Source organism: Perca flavescens, chromosome 5, assembly GCF_004354835.1.
Source record: "Perca flavescens isolate YP-PL-M2 chromosome 5, PFLA_1.0, whole genome shotgun sequence".
Classification (NCBI taxonomy): Eukaryota; Metazoa; Chordata; class Actinopteri; order Perciformes; family Percidae; genus Perca; species Perca flavescens.
In genome coordinates this window covers 27,151,697-27,175,587 of record NC_041335.1, presented here as the reverse complement: position 1 = coordinate 27,175,587, position 23,891 = coordinate 27,151,697, and the positions used below count along the sequence as shown (strand labels likewise).

The following is a 23,891-nucleotide window of genomic DNA, read 5'->3' as shown; positions in this document are numbered from 1 at the left end:
ACCACTGCGAATAAGCAACACATTCACTCTAACATAAACCATGATACATTTTTAATAAAATAATATTAGATAAAGATCTGTCAGCCCAGCAGAATCTTAGTCTGACCTCTAGTTTTTAAGGTAACTTTGGTCCATTTTTTTCTGGACCAAAGTTCATACGACTTACAAAACTACAATGTGGCAATATGAAGTGGCAATGGCAAAGCCTTTGCTCTACATTATGCAAATATCAATTTAAGTGCCCTGTAGTGCACAAAAGTAGATTTAAGTCACGTGAATGACTTGGATTTGTACATTGTACATTACCCAGAAAGGAAACGTTACTTCTGAATCTTCAAGTATAAAAATCTAATTAAATTGTGAAGGTCATTTCTTGTGTTCTGAAATGTAAATTATAAAACAATCAATCAACTGAAGCAGAAAAAGAGCTGTAACATGTCAGAAAAACAAAGATTTCTATGTGCATCTTGATGATAAATCTTCATGCAGTCAAGCAACTTATGACAACATAAGACACCTTACACAAGTCTTTTCACACACTTTTCCTACCTTCTTCTTGGTCACAGCTGATTGACAGTAGCTGTCAGGTGTAGGACAGACTTAGATCAACCTTCTCCCCCGGCACAAGTGCTCGACTGTTACCCCCTGGAGGAAATGTCATCCTTTAGTGGACTTGCATGAATGCATACCGACTTCTTCTGCACTCACGCCTCTGACCAGAGCTTTCATGACTTGCGCAATCAACACCTGCAGCCAAGGCCGTGTCGACCAGTTAAAGATCCACCAACAAGCTTGAGCAAAGCTTGTGGCTCCTCGAGGTTAAAAAGACCTGAAACTTGACACACAAAAACGGTCTGCAGCTGGTAGAAACCTGCTTTGTTTATATTAATTATACTAGAAGACAACTGTTGGTGCTGGCAGTCCAACACATGTAACAGTATGAAGCTTGTCCAGGGTATTGAGACTGTTATTATCCCAGATCGACTGATGAAAACAAGTCTTTATCAGAGGACGAGGCCTGTCAGCAAAAATAATGATAAACCCAGATAAGTTATCTCAGGTTTACGAGGAGAGATAAGACTTCGAACCATAAAAAGAGTTATTCAACACTTGGACAATACATGGGTGACTCAGTGTGAGACTTTTTCTACCAGAGTGACAAATCAAAAAAAGAAGTGTCAAGATGTTGGCAAAATGCACTAAACTGAATTAAATATTAGGGTTTTTTTTCCTGATATTGTGTTGGAAAGCTTTCACTGTCTAAAATTTCTTTAAAACTCTTTTAATTCTTCCACTTCTCAATCTACGCCTAATTATTTGTGATTGGTTTAAAGTGCACAAGGGAAGTCGGTAATGGACGATGATTTCTACTTGATGGCAGCAGTTTAAAATGTCCAAAAATCAAGCTCTGTATTCTTGTTACGTGTCATTAATACAGCCCTTGTTTCCTCTTTTCTACTGAGCTACACATGTCTGTCTGTCTGTCTGATAGCTGCGTTCAAGGAGGTGACATTGTTTAATAAGTAAATATAGATAAAAGTTCAACCCTCCCCATTCTCAAATGGCCCACGGTTACTTTGCTCGCGGACACCAAGGTCACTTAATCACCCCACATCTGTCTAACCCTCGCTGCCAATATCTGGACACATGTCATCTGTGGAGGTTGTGAATGGTTAGTGAGGAGATTAATCAGTGCCAGCAATTAAATATTAATATTAAATCGTGTGCTTTAAAACAGGGTTCTCAGTTTAAAAATGTTTTTTAGTGAGAACTACAGCCATTTTTATATTAAAATACATCAGAGAATTACTACTCTAAATAAAAAGTGTATTCCACCTTATTTTAAAGTTCTTTGGTATACATCTATACTTCAACGTGTTTATTATGTGTATCATTGTTCAAACGGTTATTCTAGGTTTGATCATTTGAGTTGACATTTATAGTTTGTCTCATTTAAGTTTTTTTTTAATCAATTATTGATTCGGTAAATGTCAAAAGGTATTTTGAGATTAGGTTTCCCTTTTCGATTTGTTGCAACAACCTCTTGCTTTAGATTATAAATATGTGTTGTTTTACATTGAATTTGATGGTTCACAAAAAGTCCACGACTTGTTACTAACTGCAGATGCTAGACAATGTCTGATTAAAGAACTGAGTTTTCAACTTTCCATATAAGACATACTGTCTTTATTTGCAGCCATATCAAACATAATGTCTTAATTTTTTACATCAACATATTTACATTTTTTCATGATGAATTGAGTTTTTGTACAGAATGATTGGATGAAAATATGAACTAAACTCATCAGATATCATGCCATGCTCTTGGGATTAAATGCATAAAAGAAGCCTGAACATACTAACAGACTCATGAAACCATTAGCCTGGTGGCCATGTCATCTGTCTTCCTCCCAGGACGTGGATGTGAAGGTGGTAAACTGACTGAGCACCGTGCTTTCCATCGTTGATCACTGCAGAGGGCAGAAAACATACCCAAAATTTAAAATGCAAGTTAATAAACAGCCTGTATTTTCACATATTATGTCTATAAGCCCATTACTGTAACTTACCCACTCTGTATCCTTCATTTAGAGATTCATGCTTTGCAACATTTTTGGCAACAACCAACAAATGTCCTAAGAGCTGAAAGTTGGAAAAAAAAAAAAAAAAAAAAAAAAAAAAGAGCTGAAGACATGATTTGCATTGCACTTGTGCACATTATTATTATTTATTTTAATTGTCTTTCCAATTATTACAATTTTGGGTGTGACTGGACATGGAGGAAATGTTTTGGCAAAGGTCCCACGTCGGATCTGACCGGACCAGTGGTCAGGCTATATCATCGAAATACTGGTTTTAACCTTAATCGCTTCTTGGTGTGTATATTTTAAATGTAAAGCATATTGAATTTACCTTAAATAAAATGAGCTACATAAATAAAATAGCCTACACTTACATTTTGGACTGCAGTCATGCATGTTGTTTTTAACTACTAAAACAACACAGTCCAGGACACATTAGATTAGATTAGATTAGATTAGATTAAATTCAACTTTATTGTCATTGTGCAGAGTACAAGTACAAAGACAACGAAATGCAGTTTGTGTCTAACCAGAAGTGCAAAAAAGCAGAATCTCAATCTCTCAATCTAGCTCACAGCAGGCCGGCACTTAGCCATCAATTTTCGTAAAACGGCCCATATTTGAGCTTTACATAGTTGATTTCTCGCATAAAAAAGTTTCAGAAGTGAATTTTGTAATGGAATAGCAGAGAGCCGCGCGACCTACATTCAGAAGACTACCTGATCTCAGGTCAGTTGTGTAGCCTATGTATTTGTTGGGGCGTGACAAAGAGAGAGACTAGAGCCAAATGAGGAGGAGCTCGTTGAGATTTGCCCGTTTTCAGAAGCAGTTTCAAATTGTGAGATTTGCAGAGAAAAGAGGTGTTATTGGTTATTTGTTGCAGTGGAGTGTTTTGGCACCGGCACGATGGAGGTGGTTTTAAAGCACGCGGGGACACATATACAATATGCAGGATTTGTATTCTTAAATGTACAAAATATTATCATGTATGTGCACTCCAATAAAATCAACTCCTCTCAGAAAACATAAGCTGCTGTTGGTTTATTTTAAATTCCAAACTAATAATGTAATGTAAAACAAGATGCTACCCTGTTCCTTTGCTTTGTGTAAATATGTCCTGAAGGATGCATATGGTAACAGTGACAACAAATAGATTTTATATGCCCAACAACTGGTCATGGGGGTTAGCTGGGAGCTTGCTGTGTGGAATGAGCATGTCCCCCCCCCCAGTGTTTGTTGCATTACGGTTACACACGGGTCACATAATGTTTGTTAACTTCTGGTCTGGGGCTATATTCTTAATTGCTTGGGCAAGGCCCCTTAGTTTCAATTAAGGGAAATGAAATGCTGTTACATGCAAGTATATTTTAGATTATGGTGTGCTTCTAACTTTGGGGCGACAAAGTTCATGAAGAGATGCTTTTCTTAGTTTGGTGTAAGAACTTGACTGGCCTCTACAGAGCCCTGACATCGACTCCGCCCAACACCTTTGACGTTATTTGGACAGACCTTATCTGCCAACATCAGTGTCTGACCTCACTAACACTCTTGTGGCTGATATGGAAGCAAATCCATGCATCCGGGCTCCTTAAATCTTTTAGAAAACCTTCTCAGAACAGCAGCAACAAATAATGGAATGATGTGCAACAATCACATATGGGTGTGCTGTTTGGGTGCCCACCAGTGTACGTATGTGAATGTGGTTGTCATGGCGTTCACCCAATCTCTCACCTCCCAAACCCTGAACAGGATCGGCAGGTATGAGAAAATGGATAGATGAACTTACCTCTGCATCATCAGCTTTGGCCTCACTAATTCTGGGAATAGGGACCCTTGGAATAACCAGGAAGTGAACAGGGGCCTGTGGGCTGATATCCCTGAATGCCAAACACTGATAAACACAAAAAACAAAAAAACTTGACTTCAACAATCACATGTTGATTAATCTCCGCATGGAGTAGGCCAAATGAAATAACATGTTTTGAAGAGGTTGGTTGTTTACCTTCTCATCTTCATAAATGATATCAGCAGGGATGCTTTTGTCAATCACTTTGGAGAAGATGGTTGGAGCTGGGGAGCCATACTTCTTGCTTGCCTCCTCTGCCAGCCTCACCTCGTCATTTTTGGAGCACAGTGGTCTCTACGGGTCAGAGAGACGGATCACAGAGACATTTAAAAACTCGGATAGCATACATACAGTACTGTACAAACAAAAAAACTTATGAGGGGCACACAATAAGCCAAACATTTGGTGCCACCAGGCTGGTTGTCAAAATGCACAGCTGCAGTTAACGAAAAGAAAATGTTTATGAGAATGAAACGCTTTATTTTTGGAGCAGCTACCTCAGCTTGACAAACACGGTGCAACCGCTTGAGGTGAGCCGTTCTGGTCCGGATTAAATGTGTCCTTAAAATCTGACGAAACAACATACCGGCGATTAAAGTGTTTCCGAATTAAATATTTTAGGTTAATTCGTTTTTTAACACAATACTAACGTTACACAGTCAAAGGCTTGTTCACAAAATAGAAAACTCGCTGCACTTCACTGTACGCGAGTATTTATTTTTGTAGGATAGCGAAGGCATGTCCCGCCCTACTCTTCCTTACTCGGTTTCTGATTGGCTTACCCAACCAACCCCAATTATTTTTTTTGTTGGCGTAGGCTACGCATAGAGGCTACGTTGCTGTTGCCTTCACGTACTCATTTGTAACGTTTATTTAGCCTGATCTGAATCACGCCTTGAATACGACAATTGTCTTCATTTACAGTTAGCTAGGCTACTGAGAATTGACACGCATCTAGGGAAGTATGAAGTTGTTTTAACATAAATCAATTAATAAAGGGGTAATTTGATTATCAATGTTGGCATTAAAATGCAACTCAGGTGCAAAACTCAAGTATAACGTAATTTACTGGCCAAAAAGTTCCCCCATCATTTGTTAGACATGACTTAATTGCTCACCGTCTCCAATTTATACACCTAGTAGTGTACATTTAACTTTTTGTATTATTATTTACATCATAATGTTGTGTTAATATCAAATTTACGACATTTTATAGTGCGTCGAAAGGAGGCATTTGTTTATGGTACAGGGGTCGCTTCAAGAACATCAACGTTCTCTGAGGCTGATTATGATGCTAACATTATATACACATAAATCATATAATACTGCCATAAACTAGAATACTTAATTTTGCGTTTCTCAGTTCAATATATTGATCTTTAGCCAACTAAAACACTGTTGTCGAATATGATTCCATATGATGACTTTTTGTGAATTAGGGGGCGCTGTTGTAGGAGACTGCTAGCTAGTCTAACGTTAAATGTCAACAGAAGAAGAGGTCATACAAGAAACATGGCGGCCCGCACACGCCTGCCCTTGCTGTTCCCCAAAAACCTACCGCCGTTCAGAAACCAAAAGCTTGCCCACACCAAGGCTGCGGTTAAGGAGCCCACGTATCCCCCCATCGTCCCCTCTCTCACGGCTAAAAGCAAATCTGCCCGGGGGCGACAGGTTGAGGAACATGTACGGAAGATATGTGCCTCTCCCATGGAGGAGAAGCTCTCCCTCATCACTCGCATCCAGCGGAAGAAATTTGTGGTGTACCCTCAGACTTTTGCACGGAACGCAGACAGATGGTACCAGCACTTTACCAAGACCGCATATATACCGGGCCTGCCGGAGAGATTCGCCCTGGACCCGGAGAAGAGGACCGGGGTGGAGGAGGAGGAGGAGAGCTCGCTGCCAGCCGCAGCTCAAACCACCGTACCGGGGGTTGACATTGATGCGATCGCGGACATCCGCTCCTTGGTTACTCGTGTGATTTTACAGGAGCACTGGCACATGAAGAAACGCAAACCTTTCCTGTACAGAGAGCAGGAGCAGATGGTTGGACCTTTTCTGAGAAACCTAGTGTCTGGACTCACCTACAGTCTGGCCAAATACAACCCACTGCTCCCCCTCTCCAGTCTGGGTATGGATCACTGATTTGGCACCAGTCAAACTGTGGAGAATTTAGCGGTTTAGCAATCCACTTTTAAACAATAATTTCAAGGCCTTTGTGTCTACTAAAACTACATTTGGAGTAATATTGTGAATGTGGTTGGTTAGTTTGATATATGGACCAGTTAACAATGTTGTATCATTATTTGTACTGATCAAATAGAAATTTGTTTTTTTTTGACTCAACATCTCTACACCAAATATGTGACATGATTGCTTTTGGTTTGGATAACATATTAACTCGCATCATTTGACTTTGGTGCTGAAGCATTCATCTGCTAGTCTATCAAAAGAAAGTAACATGACAACAACTTGCTAATATATTAATCGTTTAAGTAATTTATAAAGCAAAAATGCCAAACATTTGCTGGTCAAGCTTGTCAAATGTGAGGATTTGCTGCTTTTCTTAGTTTTGTAATATTGTAAATTGAATATCTTTTGGGTTTTGGACTGTTGGTCAGACAAAAAAGCTATTTTTCTTTTACAAGGGTAAACAATTCATCAAAAAATGAATTAAACTATAATGCAAATGATAATTAGTTGCAGCCATATTTCATTTAACATGAACTGTGTCTTTAGCATAACAAAGACAGTTAATGTAAATCTAGGACAGGGTTTTGTTACAAAAAAATGTATTGAGGGTTGGGACACATTCCTTCACAGTATCTATTTTCAGATCCCAATAGCAGTATTACTGTATATTCATACATGTTTTTTTCCACAAGCATGACTGTTTAAACTTTGAGTCATATTTTCTGTCTTTCTCTATTAGATATTGATCCCCAGGTCAACTTTTACTGGAGGAGAGGGCAGAGAATCATCCCAAAGGGGCACCGGAGAGGCCGGCAAGAGCCAACCAGGTTTCAGATCGATGACAAACCAGTCAGTCAGATCAGGATAACTCAACAACTGCCACAGGTAGACATTATTCTCTGACTGCAGAGTTTATGTATTTAAAAGAATGGTGTTTTATATATTTAAATACCTCTGTCGGGATTTCATACCTGGCCATACTACCAAATAATCTCAAAGCAAATCATTGCACACCATTGAAGGACACAAATCATTTAAACAAACATACAGACACTGAACGATGTTATAAAATGTTACAAAACTTGAACCTGACACACTTCTGTATCAGATACATCATTCATGTCATTTTTGTTCTAATCACTCTCCGATGTTTTAATTTATCTTAGTTCACCTCGCTGGAGGCCTCTTATGCAGCTGAAGTTCCAGAGGTCACATTTGCTCCCAACCTGATGCCCCTGTTCAGAAGACAGTATGACAACAACATCTTTACAGGTAACATAAGACGGTAGTCACAGCCACTTGCTCTTACCTTATCCAGATTACGTGATTTTTGGAGTAGTAGCCCAAAGAACATAAATTGAGCACGTGGTATGCTGGTTATGTTGTGGAATAGGAGTCAAATTCTCATTCAGTTACCTCTTGCTGCCACTGGGGGGCCCCAACATTCATCTGTTCGGTGTCATTCAAATACAAAAAGTCTAAACTGCATCACTGTCATTGGCTCCGAGTCTTAGTCTATGAGATGGTTGTTTTTCTTGTTTTTGCTCTTAGCATTTCCACTCTAATATTGTGTAATAATACATACAACTGTAGCCTTGGACTTTTTTGTTTTCTTGTATACTGTGTGTTCCTAGTGTTATCCTGTCTCCATAGCTCAATAACACATTCCTTAATATACAGCAGCAGAAAATAAAAAATGTTCTAGCTGCAACTAACGATGATTTTCATTATCAATGAATCTGCCGATTGTTTTCTTGATTAAATAAAACAGCAGAAAAGCATTAAAAATGGGCATCACATGTCCCAGAGTCTAAGTTGATAGTATCAGAATTCTTTTTTCTAAAAAAACTACCTAAACATACTCAATTTACTGTAATGTTAGACAAGAAAAAGCAACAACTTCTTACATTTGAGAAAGTGAATCCATCCAGTTTTTAGCGTTTTTTGCTTGAAAATTGACTTAACCTGCTGATTAGTTCTGCTTAAATTACGACCTTTTTCTGGCAAAGTGGGTTCATCCTAGTCGGTTACATGAAACAGTATTCATGATTTAGTATCAATCAGAGATGGAGAATAGACAGAGAAGACAAAAGAGAAGCATGATTTATTTATTTTTTTCTCCATAAATCCCTTCTCTTCAGCTGTGCTTGGTTTACATTAAACATGTCCTCTTGATCTCATCAACAGGTGCCAAGTTACCAGACCCGGCATGCTACGGTCACACCCAGTTCCACCTGGTGCCCGACCGGTACCACAGAGACCGGATGGCTCGGCAGCAGCAGTCTGATCAGGTGGAGGTCTTCCTCAGAGCCAATGGACTCGCCAGCCTCTTTGCCTGGACGGGAGCTCAGGCCATGTATCAGGGTGAGTTATCAACACAGGAAAGAGACGTCAGATGCACACAGCTTTTGATACAGTATATCAATTTTAGTGGTTGTTGATTATAGATTTATATTCCTTTTTTGTCCTTGTACTGAGGCCAAAAACACTCTATCCTACATGTATTTAAAATCCAAGTTTACAACATGGAGACTGGTGAAGTAAAGTAGGGCCATCAAATAAGCCTTTGAGACATATTTGCTCTTTGAAGCTTTTCGTTTGACTTTAAAGTCATCATCATGAGTAAGTAGTAGTGTAAGGAAAGAACAGATAATGCCATTTCTTAACTTTTTATATACACGTTTAGTTATCTGACTGTATTGTTGTAGTGGCAGAAACACTGCCTTTCTACATTTGTTTATATTTTAACTCTTTTAAAGGAGAACTATGCAGTTTTCTTTTTTTTGTGCTTAATTTACCTTCACTGAACAGCTTCGGAATCATTGGAATGGTTATATGACTTTTTTCGGGTTGAATGGTGGTCGTCTTGCTTCCTCCTAGCGGTTGTTAGCGGAAAAACCACCCTTGCAACTTTTGGCAGGTGAGCCACCGGCCTCAGCGTCGGTGAAGTATCGCGTTATATCAGGTCTCGCGATGTAACGAATTGCTTTAGGCACTACACACATACACTCCCCCATCCAGGAACCGGCTAGCAACAACAAGGTAGAGATGGAGTTTTTCACACTATCGTCATGGCTGAGCCAGCAAAATAAGAAGCAGAAAGCTAGGAAAGCATTGTCTGAGGAACAGAGAAAGAAGAGACGGCAGACTGACCATGCATGTTTTTACACAGTGTTGCCAAATATCTATTCCGAAGCTGTAGGGGGAGCTCTATAGTGAAACCTGCGAGCAAAAAAAAAAGCACTGCTTTAAAGGGGACTTTAACTGAATGGATGAATCAGTGTTCATACTTTCTTCTCACCTCTGCAGGTTTCTGGAACCACGAGGACGTCACCAGGCCTTTCGTGTCCCAGGCTGTGATCACAGACGGACAGTTCTTCTCCTTCTTCTGCTACCAGCTCAACACAGTGGCCCTCTCCGTGGAGACAGACGCCAACAACCCCAGGAAAAACCTTCTGTGGGGCACAGAGAGCCTGCGACTGTACGAGAGCGTGCAGGACGGAGCGGTGGTGGGTCTGAACGACGATGTGGTCAAGCTTCTGGTTCAGTTCCTCGTGAACCAGCCGTAGAAGTTTCTGTTTTTGAAAAATGCTTGAGTCGGTGTTGTCCAAGGCATTGAAAGATGCAAGAAATCAAAAGAGCTCAAAATGGCGGACATGGAAAAGTTTGTCAGATTGTATAAAATGTAATTTTCAAAAAAGCTGCTGTTAAACTGGTTTAGGATTAAAAGAAAAACTGAACAATATACTGAAAAATGACTGCACACACAGAGTATTATTGTGCAGACTGTATTTATGCAAAGTAAAATCATGCTTTTCAAATTGAAAATCTTGTGTGTGTGTTTGTCAGTGCTTACTACTCTTTCTACATCTTTTTACTCATGCACCCACTTTTCTTTAAAAGAGTACGACTAATGCTATACAACATTGCTTTCCTGTAACATTGGACTTAAAAAAAAGGACAAAAATCGATGCAGCAGAACCAGAGATATCAACTTTTATTCTTCATATTGTTTTTCCCTTGTCTGGAGCTTTAACAATATTTATACAATTATTTTCACATAAGACCTGTAAACAGAAAACCCAGTGGCGTTCCCCTTTAAGTAAGCTCTGTCTCCATATCCGCTAACACAAAGGCTTGATAGTTATTCCAGGCAGTGACTTGTATATGTTTACGAATACCCTGGTACACCTTATAGGTTAAGTGCAGGCTGACAACTAAAGACAGTTAAAGCAATGATTAGGGGAAATATTACCTTTCTGACCATCTTCTAATACATTAAAATGAAAAACACACTAGCATCTTTATATAGGATGATACATCTTGATATACACATTATTATGGTAATGTAAAGCATTTTAGGCACACATTACTGCAAGCACAAACTAGAAAGTGACAAAAAGTAATTGCTAGCACAGTATAAATAGTAAGTGTTTGCTCACAAACCATAATACATACTTAACAGAAGTAGAATTTGTTGCTCAAAAGAAGTAAACCCACTTCCTTTTTGAGAAAGAGGTTTCAAAGGCATAGTGATGCAATGCATGGCAGTTTTTCCACAGGAAGTGGGTGCATATAGGGTTCAAACAGAAGAAAAAAATGCTTTGCTCTTTTAGCTGTCACAACAACACTGTCAATAAAAAATAAAAAAAATAAACACATCTTCCAGTGTAATAAAGTTAAAATTTTAATCTAAAAAAGGCTACTTGTGTATGAATTAAAGGAATGATTATTAAGTGGTGGTTTTATTGCACATTGTTTGGTGAACATACTCAAATAGTTGCTGAGATATTGCTTTACAGCTCTATAATTCACATCCTAAAACAAGCAAACAACAGATTTGAAAGAATATAGGATCTGTTGAATTTGCAGTCTTTAAACTTTCCGCTGTCTCATTGAAGAACCTTCCTCTGGTTCATTATTTTCTCCCTGTGTCCTGATGAGGGAATAAAAAAATGTACATCATGAAAAGCTACAAATATAAACATGAATAAACTTCCAAAAAGTATCTTTAGAGAAATTAGCACTATAACCATAGTACTTACACTGTGTTTGTTTGGTCATTCATCCCATTTCCTGAGAATAAGGCAGATGATTTCAAGTTAAAATACAACATGCAGTACACACAAACATAAGAAGATCCGTATGCTGTCTGAATACCTGCTGTGTAGTTTTTCTTAGACTGATATCTCTCGTAGAACATAATGGCGACGACCAGAACGATCACCTCGATCACGATGGCTATGAAAGGCTTCAGAGGCTCCGTAAAGTTGATGACCTTTAGCAGTAGGGGAAGAAGTGTTGAGATTTTTCACTTAAGACAGTACAAGAATGAATAAATACTCCATTACAAGTAAAATATTGTTAATATCGATGCATCACTGCATTAGTAGCATTTTATTGTATGAGGTATATGAGGTGGAGTTAGTTTTATCTACTTTAAATACACTTAAGTCTAGGTGGTTCCCAACCCTGGGTTCAAGCTCCCTCCAAAAGTTCACAAGATAAATCGGAGCGGTCATGCGATGATTAACACAGTAGAAAAGAAGGAAAAACATCTTTGTTTTGTTGTGAAATATTGGAGTTTTGTGTCTTTGGATTTCAAACTGTTGAGCAAAACCAGCTGAGAATGGGAAAAAAAAATTTTTTTATGTTTTAAAACATAAAAAGTGACCCATAGTAGACACTGTGTTTGTTAAATAGGTCCCAAGCCAAAATGGTTGAGAACCACTGGTTAAATATTTGACTACATTTAGTTGTTTTTTTTTTAAGGTAAAATAAGTAGTAGATAAGTAGATAAGTAGATAAATTTAGTGGAGTAGAAACCCAATATTTATCTTAAAAAAAGTACTGGGGTAGAAGTAGAAATTAACATAAACTACAGATACTCATAATTGTACTTAGGCACAGTATTTGAGTAAATGTACTTCCCACATCTGACCTTCAGTTCCACGAGGCCCATCGTGGTGTTGATGGCGTACACCGCACCGCAGTAATACAAGCCTCGGTCAGCCTCCGTCAGGTTGTACACTACCAGTTTGGTCTTCCTCTCATCGTTTTTGATTTCATACCGAAGAGGCTGTGCAGCAGTGAATATCTGCTCCTGGAACAAATAACAGTCCAATGAGGTCATAAATGAGTTTACATTGTAAATGTATTGTATTTTTCATCAGGTGTTGGCTTTCACAATCTCAACGACAAAAATCTCACTTAAAACCATACACAAGAAGGCTCTGATTATCTCATCCACCTTGTCGGTACCATTTGCTTTGTACCAGTTCCAGGTGATGGGCTTTGGTTGGGTTTCTTCCATTTTACAATGAATCACCACAGAGTCCCCCACATAGCTCACTATTGGTTTATCTCGCACCTCATGCATGTGTGGAGCTGATGGACAACAAGGAAAGAAAGCATAATTTAAAAAAGCACTTTTTAGAGTACCCTTTAAACAAATACTACTGTGTAAATACTAATATTCATTTTTAAAAAGCAGGGACTTAACAAGCTGATAACATAACATATGCTGGCTGGATGCAGCATAATATATATACAACTCATGAAGTGATGTGATCTTTACCTGCCAAAACAAAGTCTATTTTTGCCTCACTTTCAAACATGCATGAGTAATTTCCGAGGTTTTTTTCACTGACGATGCTGAACCTGTGAAGCAAAAATAGATACAAAAATATATCATGTTAAATTTAGGATGAATGTTATTTTAAAGAGTCTGTAGATAATATGTCATTATATCATCAAAACATGACTATTCTGCAATAAAATGTGTTAATATGATTTAAAAAATCACAAAACAACCAGTGGCAGCAATTCAAAGTGCTTTACTTTCATATTAATTAAATAAAGTTTTTTTGTATTTAAATAAAATAATTAGTTATATATATATTATATATATATATTAGTTATTATATAAACCGATAAAAGCCAGTTTTGAGACATACAACTTGAGTTCTCAAACTGCTGTACATTAAAAAAATACATTTGTATATGCACGTTATTTAATATTTTTGTAAATCACTATGTACACATGCATGGATTTGAGTTATCAGCCAATTAATGGAGGAAATAATTTACATGTACTTACGCTCGTTTGAGATTATACTGATCGTTCTCCAACTGCACTGTGAGACGGCTGTTCTCAACTTCATCCCCATCTTTTCCCCAAAACCCAGTTATGTTTGGTAGTTTGTTCTGATTACCTGTCCAGGTACACTCCAGTGTCAGATTGACAGGGTTCAACAGTTCAACACTCTCTGTGTGACTTTCACCTGCGTGGAGAGTTTTAAAAACATTTTTTATTCGTTTATTTGTCAGGGACCATGCACAGTTAAGGCCCTGTACCAGACTTAGCTATACAGCTAATTTACATCTGTGGTCCCTGGGCAAGGGAGATAAAAGGACAATATAGACAATACTATTAAACTTAACAACAAACAACATATAACAAGCATTACATCACGTATAAACCAGTATACAAAATATACATTATATGTTATAAAAAGATCAATGATCACATAGTTGATTCGCCTTCAGCCAAGTCTTTAAGGACATTTTAAAAACTGCTGAGACTTGCACAATCTATAATGTGAAGTGGAATTAAGTTCCACTTTTCTACTACAGTAAATGAAAAACTGATTGACCAAATTTAGTCTTCCTAAATTGAGTGTAACAGTCACCTCTTACAGAAGCCCTGGAGACCCTTACATTATCTCTGCAAAATGAAACACATTGCTTGAGTGGGGGTGGTGCAAGATCATGGGTCAATTTATACATCAGGCACATGTTTCTTGTTTTTTTGTCAAGAACTTTCACAGCTTGTTTGTAAAGGGTACATAAGGGTTTTAGCGTAGTCCCTCCTGCCTGGGACCAGCTTGTAGAACAGTAAGATAAATGTGAGAAGATCATTGAATGCAAAAACAGTTTAGCTGCGTCTATTGGTAACTGGTGCCTTATATGTCTAAAATTAGCTAAACTAGCTCTGACACAATTGGACATCTTTTTTATGTATTTTTTTTAAAGGTCCCATGGCATGAAAATTTCACTTTATGAGGTTTTTTAACATTAATATGCGTTCCCCCAGCCTGCCTATGGTCCCCAATATGCTTGAAATGGTGATAGGTGTAAGTATTAGGGGGACCACTAAGGTCTATATAAAAGCATCCAAAGAGCACCATGTCATCGGACCTTTAAAACTTAAGTTAGAATCAAAAATTATGCCCAGATACTTGAAATGATCAACAATATGTATCACCTCTCCCATAATACAGATGGTCAGCTGATGGTACTGATGTTGTGTAACATTCCTCTTGATAGAGAAATACATGCCCACTGTTTTGCTTACATTAAGAGTAAGACAACTGAGAGTTAACCAGTCTGATACTTTGTTTAGAACTGCATTAAGTTTTGCTGCAGCTTGTTCTCTACTTTTTGCATGGGTAACTGTATCGTCTGCATATATTTGGATGTGGACTTCAGGGCAAATCAAAGGCAGGTCATTAATATATAAACTACATAAAATTGGTCCTAAAATAGATCCCTGAGGGACTCCAGTAGTGCAGTTATCAAAAGAGGAGCATCTATCATTAATCCTGGTGCACTGCTGTCTAGAATTTAAATAAGACTCCATCCATGTCAGAGCATTGGGAGAGAAATTAATCTTTGACAGTTTGGATAACAAAACATTATGATTCACTGTATCAAACGCCTTCTTAAAATCGAGGAAAACAGCCCCAACAACCACTCCATTGTCAAGGCTGGATTTTATTTGCTCAATAAAGTAACAAGTAGCTGTTTCTGTGGCATGATGTTTCCTGAATCCAAACATAGGGCGCAGTGGAAAATAGCCTTGATTTAAATAGGCTAGCAACTAGTTTGGAGACAACAGGGAGGATACTAATAGGTCTATAGTTGGTTATATTAGTTGCATATCCAGCTTTAAAGACAGAGGTTATTACTGCTGATTTCCAGGCATAGGAAAAAAAAACTTTGTTTAATGGATAGATTTACCAGATGAGCAATTGGAGTACAGAGGATGCTTTTATACTTCTTCAGAAATGCACAATCACAATCAAAAACATCTTTAGCCTTAGAGTTCTTAAACTTGCCTAAGATTTTAGTTATGGAAGATTCTGGCACTTCGGAGATGCTAAACAGTGGAAGATTATCATTTGATGGTGTAATGACCTTTCCTCTTGGACCAAAGCCTTGTGCCAAATCTTGAACTGAATCTATAAAATAACTATTAAACATAGAAGAAATTTGGTCTTTGTCTTTAATTAAGGTTCCCTGTACTTGTAATTCAAACTCTTTATCTCTTTTTTTGGTGTTCTTCTTTAAAGCTCTATTGATATTTTCCCAGGTTTGGCTACTGTTCCCTTTAGAATCATTTATAATATCAATGAAAAACGTTGCTTTTGCCTTTCTCAATTAATTTACAACTTTATTACGTAACTGTTGAAAAGTTCTCCTGTGATGGGCTAACCCTGACTTAACTGTGGTTTTCAGTGTATGACCCCTCTTAGATTCCATACTTGTTCTTTAAGCCAGGGCAGATTTTGCTTTTTTCTAGAATGTGTAACACTTTTACTGAACTCATTGTCAGTTGTGGAAGGATTTCATAACCCAAAACAACAACAAAAAACCACATCTCTGCCACAATACCATGTTTTACAGCTAATTTTGTTTTAAATGTACCTTTAAGAACAACACTCCTTACATCCGTTGGCAGGGGACTGCTGATGGAAACCAGTGGCGGGGGCGTAGGACCAGGTGTCTCTGACAGGAAAACAAATAATTATTTAAACAAACACGACTTAAAATGTACCACTAATTGACAGTATTTATAGTAAGAACAGGCTACATTTTATGCAAACAAATAAACAAAAAGTTCTTTACTTGGGTGTTGCTAAATTGTTGGTATGGTATTGCTAAATGGTCGCTAGAATATTATTGATCGTTGCAAAGGCATTGCGGTTGTTGTTTAAAGTGATGGTCAGGGTTTTGCCAAAGAATTTCTAATAAGGGAAGAAGTTTCACTCTCTTGATACTTCTGGCTTCTGAAATGGTTTCAGTTCCACCAGAGGTCCACTTGGGGCGTCACAGGCAAGTGCAGAATGAATGGAGGTCTATGGAGCTATACCCCTCAAAATCCACTTTTCTCAGGATATAATTCTTTGTCTAGTAATTTCAATGTTGCATTCGAAAGGGGAGGCTAAGAAAATACACACTGGTGTGTGTTACATTTTTTTAAAGTGGCTTTTTTGTTCTAAAAAGCCTTTTAAAATGTCAACGACGTCATACACATCGTATGGCCAGAGATACTGCTTTACGGCAAGCTCTGAGTCGCTTCCTTTGTTCTCTCGAGGCATCGACAACACAGCTGACAGGTTAGGCTCTCCCTGACAATACACATGCTAGAAAGAGGTTTGCTAATGTTTTAAAGACCACGCCGAAATATTCACTCTGACATTCTGGTTCTGTTTCTGATGCCGTCAAGCGGGATCTCTGATCGTAATTGGTCCTTCACTGACCAATCAGTTCATTCATTAGCAGAATGCTAGCATGTTATGGGCATAACGACTCAACCTGTAAGAAATCAAAAGGACATAAGTACTTGTTCATTCAACTTTCAACCTATAATCCATGTTGAACTTGCAAAAACTACAATCAAATCTAAGATTTCTCAACGACAATCAGGCGAAAGAGACAAATTTAGCCGTCTAGCTCCATAGAGTCCCAGTCATTTTGCACTCGCCTGTGATCACCCCCAGTGGAACTCTGGTGGAACTGCAACCAAATTCGGTACAAGGTGGCTGAAAAGGGAGTGAAAAGGCTTTCCGTAGACTGGCTTTGGTTTCACTAGGTGGTTGCTAGGGTGTTCATGTTGGTTACAAAGGAGTTGCTGGAGTTGCTTTTATCGTAATAACTACATTGTGGCTGTATCTGGAAGGGCTAAATCAAAGACAACTTTACTTAAACATGTTTTGCATCTTGCAAAATTTTTTGTTAGAGTCGTGATATGGTTGTTGTGTGGTTATTTGAGTGACAGCTAGGGTGTTGCTAGGAGTCTGCTACGGTGTTCTCTGTGGTTTCAGTGGTTACTAATGTAATTACTAATGCGTTGCTTAAAGGTTTCCATGGTGTTTGCAGTGGTAGCTAGGGTGGTACCGTCTATGGCGGGAAATACGAACCACAGGAGCGTTTTTTGTTCTCCTATCTAAATGTAATGGTCACAGTTTGAAACATGTCATTAACATTGTGAGACTGTCACAGTTTGGTTAGGTTTAGGCAACAAAACTACTTAGTTAAGTTGACAAAAAGATTGTGGTTTGGGTTAAAATCAATACATTTGTACATTAGTTCACGCCCGGTTATGCATGTAATCTAGTTTGTTCTGTGGTATGGGGTAGTACTTATAAAAGCACATTAAAACCAATAGTAATGGTGCAAAAAAGAGCTATTCGACTAATTCATAAAGTTGGGTTTTTGGACTCCGTGAACCATCACCTTATCGTGGTGGAGAGGTTTGTGTGTCTCTGTGAACCTGAGGGCTGTGTTGTCTGGAGCTTTGTGCTCCTGGTAGGGTCTCCCAAGGCAAAGTGGTCTCAGGTGAGGGGCCAGACAAAGAATGGTTCAAAAACCCCAATGAAAAAAGCTAAGCAGAGATGGAGTGACCCTGCCGGAGGAAGCCGGGGCCCCGCCTGGAGCCAGGCCCAGACGGGCGGGCTCATCGGCGAGCGCCTGGTGGCGGGTTTGCCACGGAGCCCGGCCGGGCACAGCCCGAACAAGCTACGTGGCAACTCCCTCTCCATCCCATGGGCCCACCACCTGTGGGAGGAACCGTTGGGGTCGGGTGCAATGCCACATGGGTGGCAGTGAAGGTCAGGGGCCTCGACGGACCAGACCCGGGCGGCAGACGCTGGCTCTGGGGACGTGGAACGCCCTCTCTGTGGGGAAGGAGCCGGAACTGGTGCGGGAGGTGGAGCGCTACCGGTTAGATCTGGTGGGGCTTACCTCTACGCACAGTCTTGGTTCTGGAACCATACTCCTGGATAGGGGTTGGACTCTTTTCTTCTCCGGAGTTGCCCAGGGTGTGAGGCGCTGGGCGGGTGTGGGATACTCACAAGCCCCCAGCTGAGCGCCGCTGTGTTGGAGTTTACCCGGTGGGCGAGAGGGTCGCCTCCCACGCCTGCGGGTTGTGGGGGGAAACTCTGACTGTTGTTTGTGCATATGCACCAAACAGGAGTTCGGAGTATTCGGCCTTCTTGGAGACCTTGACTGGAGTCCTGCATGGGGCTCCAGTGGGGACTCCATTGTTCTGCTGGGGACTTCAACGCACACGTGGGCAATGATGGAGACACCTGGAGAGGCGTGATTGGGAGGAACGGCCTCCTGATCTAAACCAGAGTGGTTGTTTGTTGTTGGACTTCTGTGCTAGTCATGGATTGTCTATAACAAACACCATGTTCGAACATAGGGATGCTCATAAGTGTACCTGGTACCAGAGCACCCTAGGCCGAAGGTCAATGATCGATTTTATAATCGTTTCATCTGATCTGAGGCCGTATGTTTTGGACACTTTCGGGTGAAGAGAGGGGCAGAGCTGTCAACTGATCACCATCTGGTGGTGAGTTGGGTCAGAGGGTGGGGGAAGACTCTGGACAGACCTGGTAAGCCCAAACGTGTAGTGCGGGTAAATTGGGAACGTCTGGAGGAGGCCCCTGTCCAACAGACTTTCAACTCACACCTCCGGGCGGAGCTTTTCGTGCATCCCTGTGGAGGCTGGGGGCATTGAACCCGGGTGGACAATGTTCAAAGTTTCCATTGCTGAAGCTGCGGCGAGGAGCTGTGGTCTTAGGGTCTTAGGTGCCTCAAGGGGCGGTAACCCACGAACACCGTGGTGGACACCGGTGGTCAGGGAAGCCGTCCGACTGAAGAAGGAGTCTTTCCGGGATATGTTATCCCGGAGGACTCGGAGGCAGTTGCAGGGTACCGAAGGGCCCGAAGGGGGCTGCAGCCTCTGCCGTGAAAGAGGCAAAGCAGCGGGTGTGGGAGAAGTTTGGAGAAGACATGGAGAAGGACTTTTCGGTCAGCACCAAAGTGCTTCTGGAAAACTGTTCGCCACCTCAGGAGGGGAAAGGGGAACCATCCAAGCTGTGTACAGTAAGGATGGGACACTGTTGACCTCAACTGAGGAGGTAATAGGGGCGGTGGAAGGAGCACTTTGAGGAACTCCTGAATCCGACTAATCGCCCTCTATCTTAGAGGCAGAGCTGGAGGATAATGGGGGATTGTCGTCGATTTCCCAGGCGGAAGTCACTGATGTAGTCAAACAACTACACAGTGGCAAAGCCCGGGGATTGATGAGATCCGTCCAGAAATGCTCAAGGCTCTGGGTGTGGAGGGGGCTGTCCTGGTTGACACGCCTTTTCAACATTGCGTGGAAGTCTGGGACGGTGCCAAAGGAGTGGCAGACTGGGGTGGTGGTTCCCCTTTTTAAAAAGGGGGACCAGAGGGTGTGTGCCAATTATAGGGGTATCACACTTCTCAGCCTCCCTGGTAAAGTCTACTCCAAGGTGCTGGAAAGGAGGGTTCGGCCGATAGTCGAACCTCGGGTTGAGGAGGAACAATGCGGATTCCGTCCTGGTCGTGGAACAACGGACCAGCTCTTCACTCTCGCAAGGATCCTGGAGGGAGCCTGGGAGTATGCCCAACCGGTCTACATGTGTTTTGTAGATTTGGAGAAGGCGTATGACCGGGTCCCCCGGGAGATACTGTGGGAGGTGCTGCGGGAGTATGGGGTGAAGGGGTCTCTACTCAGAGCCATCCAATCTCTGTATGACCAAAGTGAGAGCTGTGTCCGGGTTCTCGGTAGTAAGTCGGACTCGTTTCAGGTGAGGGTTGGCCTCCGCCAGGGCTGCGCTTTGTCACCAATCCTGTTTGTAATATTTATGGACAGGATATCGAGGCGTAGTCGGGGTGGGGAGGGGTTGCAGTTTGGTGGGCTGGGGATCTCATCACTGCTCTTTGCAGATGATGTGGTCCTGATGGCATCATCAGCCTGCGACCTTCAGCACTCACTGGATCGGTTCGCAACCGAGTGTGAAGCGGTTGGGATGAGGATCAGCACCTCTAAATCTGAGGCCATGGTTCTCAGCAGGAAACCGATGGAATGCCTTCTCCAGGTAGGGAATGAGTCCTTACCCCAAGTGAAGGAGTTCAAGTACCTTGGGGTTGTGTTCGCGAGTGAGGGGACAATGGAGCGGGAGATTGGTCGGAGAATCGGGCGCAGCGGGTGCGGTATTGCATTCAATCTATCGCACCGTTGTGGCGAAAAAGAGAGCTGAGCCAGAAGGCAAAGCTCTCGATCTACCGGTCAGTTTTCGTTCCTACCCTCACCTATGGTCATGAAGGCTGGGTCATGACCGAAAGAACGAGATCCAGGGTACAAGCGGCGAAATGGGTTTCCTCAGGAGGGTGGCTGGCGTCTCCCTTAGAGATAGGGTGAGAAGCTCAGTCATCCGTGAGGAGCTCGGAGTAGAGCCGCTGCTCCTTTGCGTCGAAAGGAGCCAGTTGAGGTGGTTCGGGCATCTGGTAAGGATGCCCCCTGGGCGCCTCCCTAGGGAGGTGTTCCAGGCACGTCCAGCTGGGAGGAGGCCTCGGGGAAGACCCAGGACTAGGTGGAGGGATTATATCTCCAACCTGGCCTGGGAACGCCTCGGGATCCCCCAGTCGGAGCTGGTTAATGTTGCTCGGGAAAGGGAAGTTTGGGGTCCCCTGCTGGAGCTGCTCCCCCCGCAACCCGACACCGGATAAGCGGACGAAGATGGATGGATGGATGGGGTTTTTGGACCCCACAAACTCATTATTTTTAAAATCTAAGATCATTAAGTTTTATGACATTGTTGAGTTCCAATCGATACAGATGCTATATAAAGCAAGGCACAAATTGTTATCAAGCAAAATACAAGGAAGGTTCCAAGAACGTACTGGTGGTTATGAATTACGTGATGATTTCAACTTTAGGACGCAGAAACATAGTACAACTTTGAAAATTTTTAACCTTACAATTAATGGGGTGCATTTGTGGAATAAGTTGGAGATGGAAATGAAACAATGTCCAAATATCAACCTTTTTAAATATAGACACAAACAAAAGATTTTCGACAAGTATAAAGAAGAAGAAATGATTAGCCATTAGGAGTATTTCTACCATTGGAAATGTATATAATCCATTTTTGTTCTGTTTTGTATTTGTTTTTATTGTTATATTGTTTGTTTGATATTGTTTCGTTGTGTTTTTTTGTACTATTGTGAAATGAGAAATTTTATTGTATTATTTTATGGGGGGCGCTTATAAGCTCTTTTGCTTCTGCCCACTCCCTTTGAGCAGAATGATAACTGCTCAAATAAACAAATAAACTAAACTAAACTAAACTAAACTAGTTCTGTTTGTTCTGTAAAGTTGAAAAAAACTCCCCATTTTCTTTTTTGGAGCACAAACCCTGGTCTCCTAGGTGAAAGTCCTGTGTTTGACCCATCCGCTACCCCAACCTACCCCCTTATGCCGCATTTGGCAATCTTATACTTCCAGCTTTGTTCCCGTCATGATTACTATGGCCACAGCTAGGTGATTGCTAGGTTGCACTAGATGTTTAGTGATTCTGTGTACTTGATATGTATTATTATTATTATTATTATTATTATTATATTTTCATGCAAAGAGACACAGCTCAAAGTTACTGTTGTCATAATGATGAAGAAAAATATAGACAAGCTAAAACAAACAAAAACTAAAATAAATATATACCTCATATCTCAAGGGCAATGGCTAATGTAGAAAATGAACCTATTAACCATACTCCACAAAAAGAAAAACAACTCTTGTGATCACCAACATCAAGGCAAACTGCACAGCCACAGCCAAATGTAAATGTATAGGGAATATAAAACATAATGCTTTAAATTGAATTATCAGTTTGCCTAAATAATAATCTCTATAATACCCCTGATGACAGCTACAGTGTAAAATATTAGACTTTTTCTTTTGCATCAGGGTATTTATTTTTTAATCCTTAAATAATTAATTGCTTTTGGTTTTAATGTAGAGTTTCAGTGTCCCGTGATAATGTAAATGCTGTCTCAAGAGTATTTTCCACCCTGACATTATATACACTGACTATCGGCATCTTCAAGCCAAAATATGGTAGATACAGTAGTACATGATGGTGTGGAAGTCCTATGATTTTTTCTTCTACTTTTCACAAGGTTACAGACCATTGATTGGCCGAACAAGGTTTTAACACAACCACACACAGTCAAAATTAAACCCAAATAATCATTTACTTGTATTGATGTGTCTGCAGAAGACGAGAAGGAGGATCTGAAAAAAGAGCTGCTCCCAGGAAGATGACATGATTATTTTCCCTCTGTTCTCTCTGTTTCTTACTTGTTCTCTACTTCCTCTGCCTGCTGCATCATCTAAAAACCACCACCCACCCCTCCTTCCTCAGCTGCACAAGTGACGCAGCCATGATATCACTCTGCAGCCTGTGGGTGGCCGACTCCATCCATTATTCAGACAGGGTTCATAGCTCGATGCTGGGGTGCAGTGTACTGTCCTGCACGGTAATACATGGGCAGAACACGCTGAAATTAACACTCCTGTTGTTTTGAAGCTAAAAATTGCTTTGTGTCATACAAGATGTTGTGCTATTATGTTGCTACTGAAGAGCATTCTGCAAGATTGTGTTATGTGAGAGGACATGACCTGCCAGCCCTCATTAAATCAGCCAGGAGTGGAAACTAACTACTTTTACTGTAACTGATTGCATTTTTTTTAGAGCATACTCTTAAACCAGAAATTCTGTTTAAGTAGATTTTAGATAATGTACTCTATGTATATAGAGTAGATTTTAAAAGAGATCATTTTCTTAGGCAGATTTTATCAAAAGTAATCTCACATCTACTTATATGTATCTGTTTCGTAGGATACTCCAGACCCCTTTCCACCCCAAGAAACAACCCCTATAAGCAATATTTATAATAACACTGAGTTTAACACCCTCATGTATTGGGTCCTGGATGCATAGGCTAAAAAAGTGTCAATTGCACCATTCATATGAACACAATCACACACGGTTCTCACTACATCTCACACGCTCTTTCGATTAAGGTTATTTGTAATCAATTTCTTCACTAGACTAGGTGTGCTCATACCGTTTTTGTACCATTCTCTATTCTTTCCACATTAATTC

At 40.5% G+C, this 23,891-nt stretch overlaps 3 protein-coding genes across 4 annotated transcripts; 1 reads left to right on the top strand and 2 right to left on the bottom strand.

Annotated features, from left to right (window-relative positions):
* Positions 1-2,161: 2,161 nt before the first annotated feature.
* hint2 (histidine triad nucleotide binding protein 2) lies at positions 2,162-5,194 on the bottom strand. Its single transcript, XM_028577737.1, has 5 exons — positions 4,926-5,194; positions 4,585-4,722; positions 4,369-4,473; positions 2,571-2,643; positions 2,162-2,471 (listed from the first exon to the last, which is right to left on the bottom strand). Exons 1-5 carry the CDS (start codon positions 5,010-5,012, stop codon positions 2,380-2,382), a joined length of 495 nt encoding a protein of 164 aa, XP_028433538.1. The 5' UTR covers positions 5,013-5,194; the 3' UTR covers positions 2,162-2,379.
* A 674-nt stretch (positions 5,195-5,868) lies between these two features.
* mrps30 (mitochondrial ribosomal protein S30) lies at positions 5,869-10,449 on the top strand. Its single transcript, XM_028577717.1, has 5 exons — positions 5,869-6,559; positions 7,361-7,506; positions 7,788-7,893; positions 8,809-8,985; positions 9,931-10,449. The coding sequence occupies exons 1-5, from the start codon at positions 5,941-5,943 to the stop codon at positions 10,188-10,190; spliced, it is 1,308 nt and encodes a 435-aa protein (XP_028433518.1). The 5' UTR covers positions 5,869-5,940; the 3' UTR covers positions 10,191-10,449.
* A 152-nt stretch (positions 10,450-10,601) lies between these two features.
* emb (embigin) lies at positions 10,602-23,073 on the bottom strand. 2 transcript variants are annotated; one of them, XM_028577729.1, is made up of 9 exons: positions 22,981-23,073; positions 16,330-16,410; positions 13,721-13,904; positions 13,199-13,281; positions 12,872-13,008; positions 12,563-12,724; positions 11,782-11,899; positions 11,667-11,697; positions 10,602-11,557 (listed from the first exon to the last, which is right to left on the bottom strand). In XM_028577729.1, exons 1-9 carry the CDS (start codon positions 23,048-23,050, stop codon positions 11,497-11,499), a joined length of 927 nt encoding a protein of 308 aa, XP_028433530.1. In that variant the 5' UTR covers positions 23,051-23,073; the 3' UTR covers positions 10,602-11,496. The 2 variants fall into 2 exon arrangements, with proteins under 2 accessions (XP_028433530.1, XP_028433531.1); XM_028577730.1 differs by having other exon boundaries at positions 12,563-12,718.
* Positions 23,074-23,891: the final 818 nt, after the last annotated feature.

Excerpts from the sequence above, each read along its gene's own strand:
- hint2 (XM_028577737.1), bottom strand. The coding sequence starts at position 5,012 with ATGTTGTTTCGTCAGATTTTAAGGACACATTTAATCCGGACCAGAACG. Across the intron at positions 4,474-4,584 it reads TCATTTATGAAGATGAGAAG|TGTTTGGCATTCAGGGATAT; the intron begins GTAAACAACCAA and ends TGTGTTTATCAG. Across the intron at positions 2,644-4,368 it reads CCAAAGCTGATGATGCAGAG|CTCTTAGGACATTTGTTGGT; the intron begins GTAAGTTCATCT and ends TCCAACTTTCAG.
- emb (XM_028577729.1), bottom strand. The coding sequence starts at position 23,050 with ATGTCATCTTCCTGGGAGCAGCTCTTTTTTCAGATCCTCCTTCTCGTC. Across the intron at positions 11,900-12,562 it reads TGGGCCTCGTGGAACTGAAG|GTCATCAACTTTACGGAGCC; the intron begins GTCAGATGTGGG and ends CTACTGCTAAAG. Across the intron at positions 11,558-11,666 it reads AATGACCAAACAAACACAGT|GACACAGGGAGAAAATAATG; the intron begins GTAAGTACTATG and ends TTCCCTCATCAG.
- mrps30 (XM_028577717.1), top strand. The coding sequence starts at position 5,941 with ATGGCGGCCCGCACACGCCTGCCCTTGCTGTTCCCCAAAAACCTACCG. Across the intron at positions 7,507-7,787 it reads TAACTCAACAACTGCCACAG|TTCACCTCGCTGGAGGCCTC; the intron begins GTAGACATTATT and ends AATTTATCTTAG. Across the intron at positions 8,986-9,930 it reads AGCTCAGGCCATGTATCAGG|GTTTCTGGAACCACGAGGAC; the intron begins GTGAGTTATCAA and ends TCACCTCTGCAG.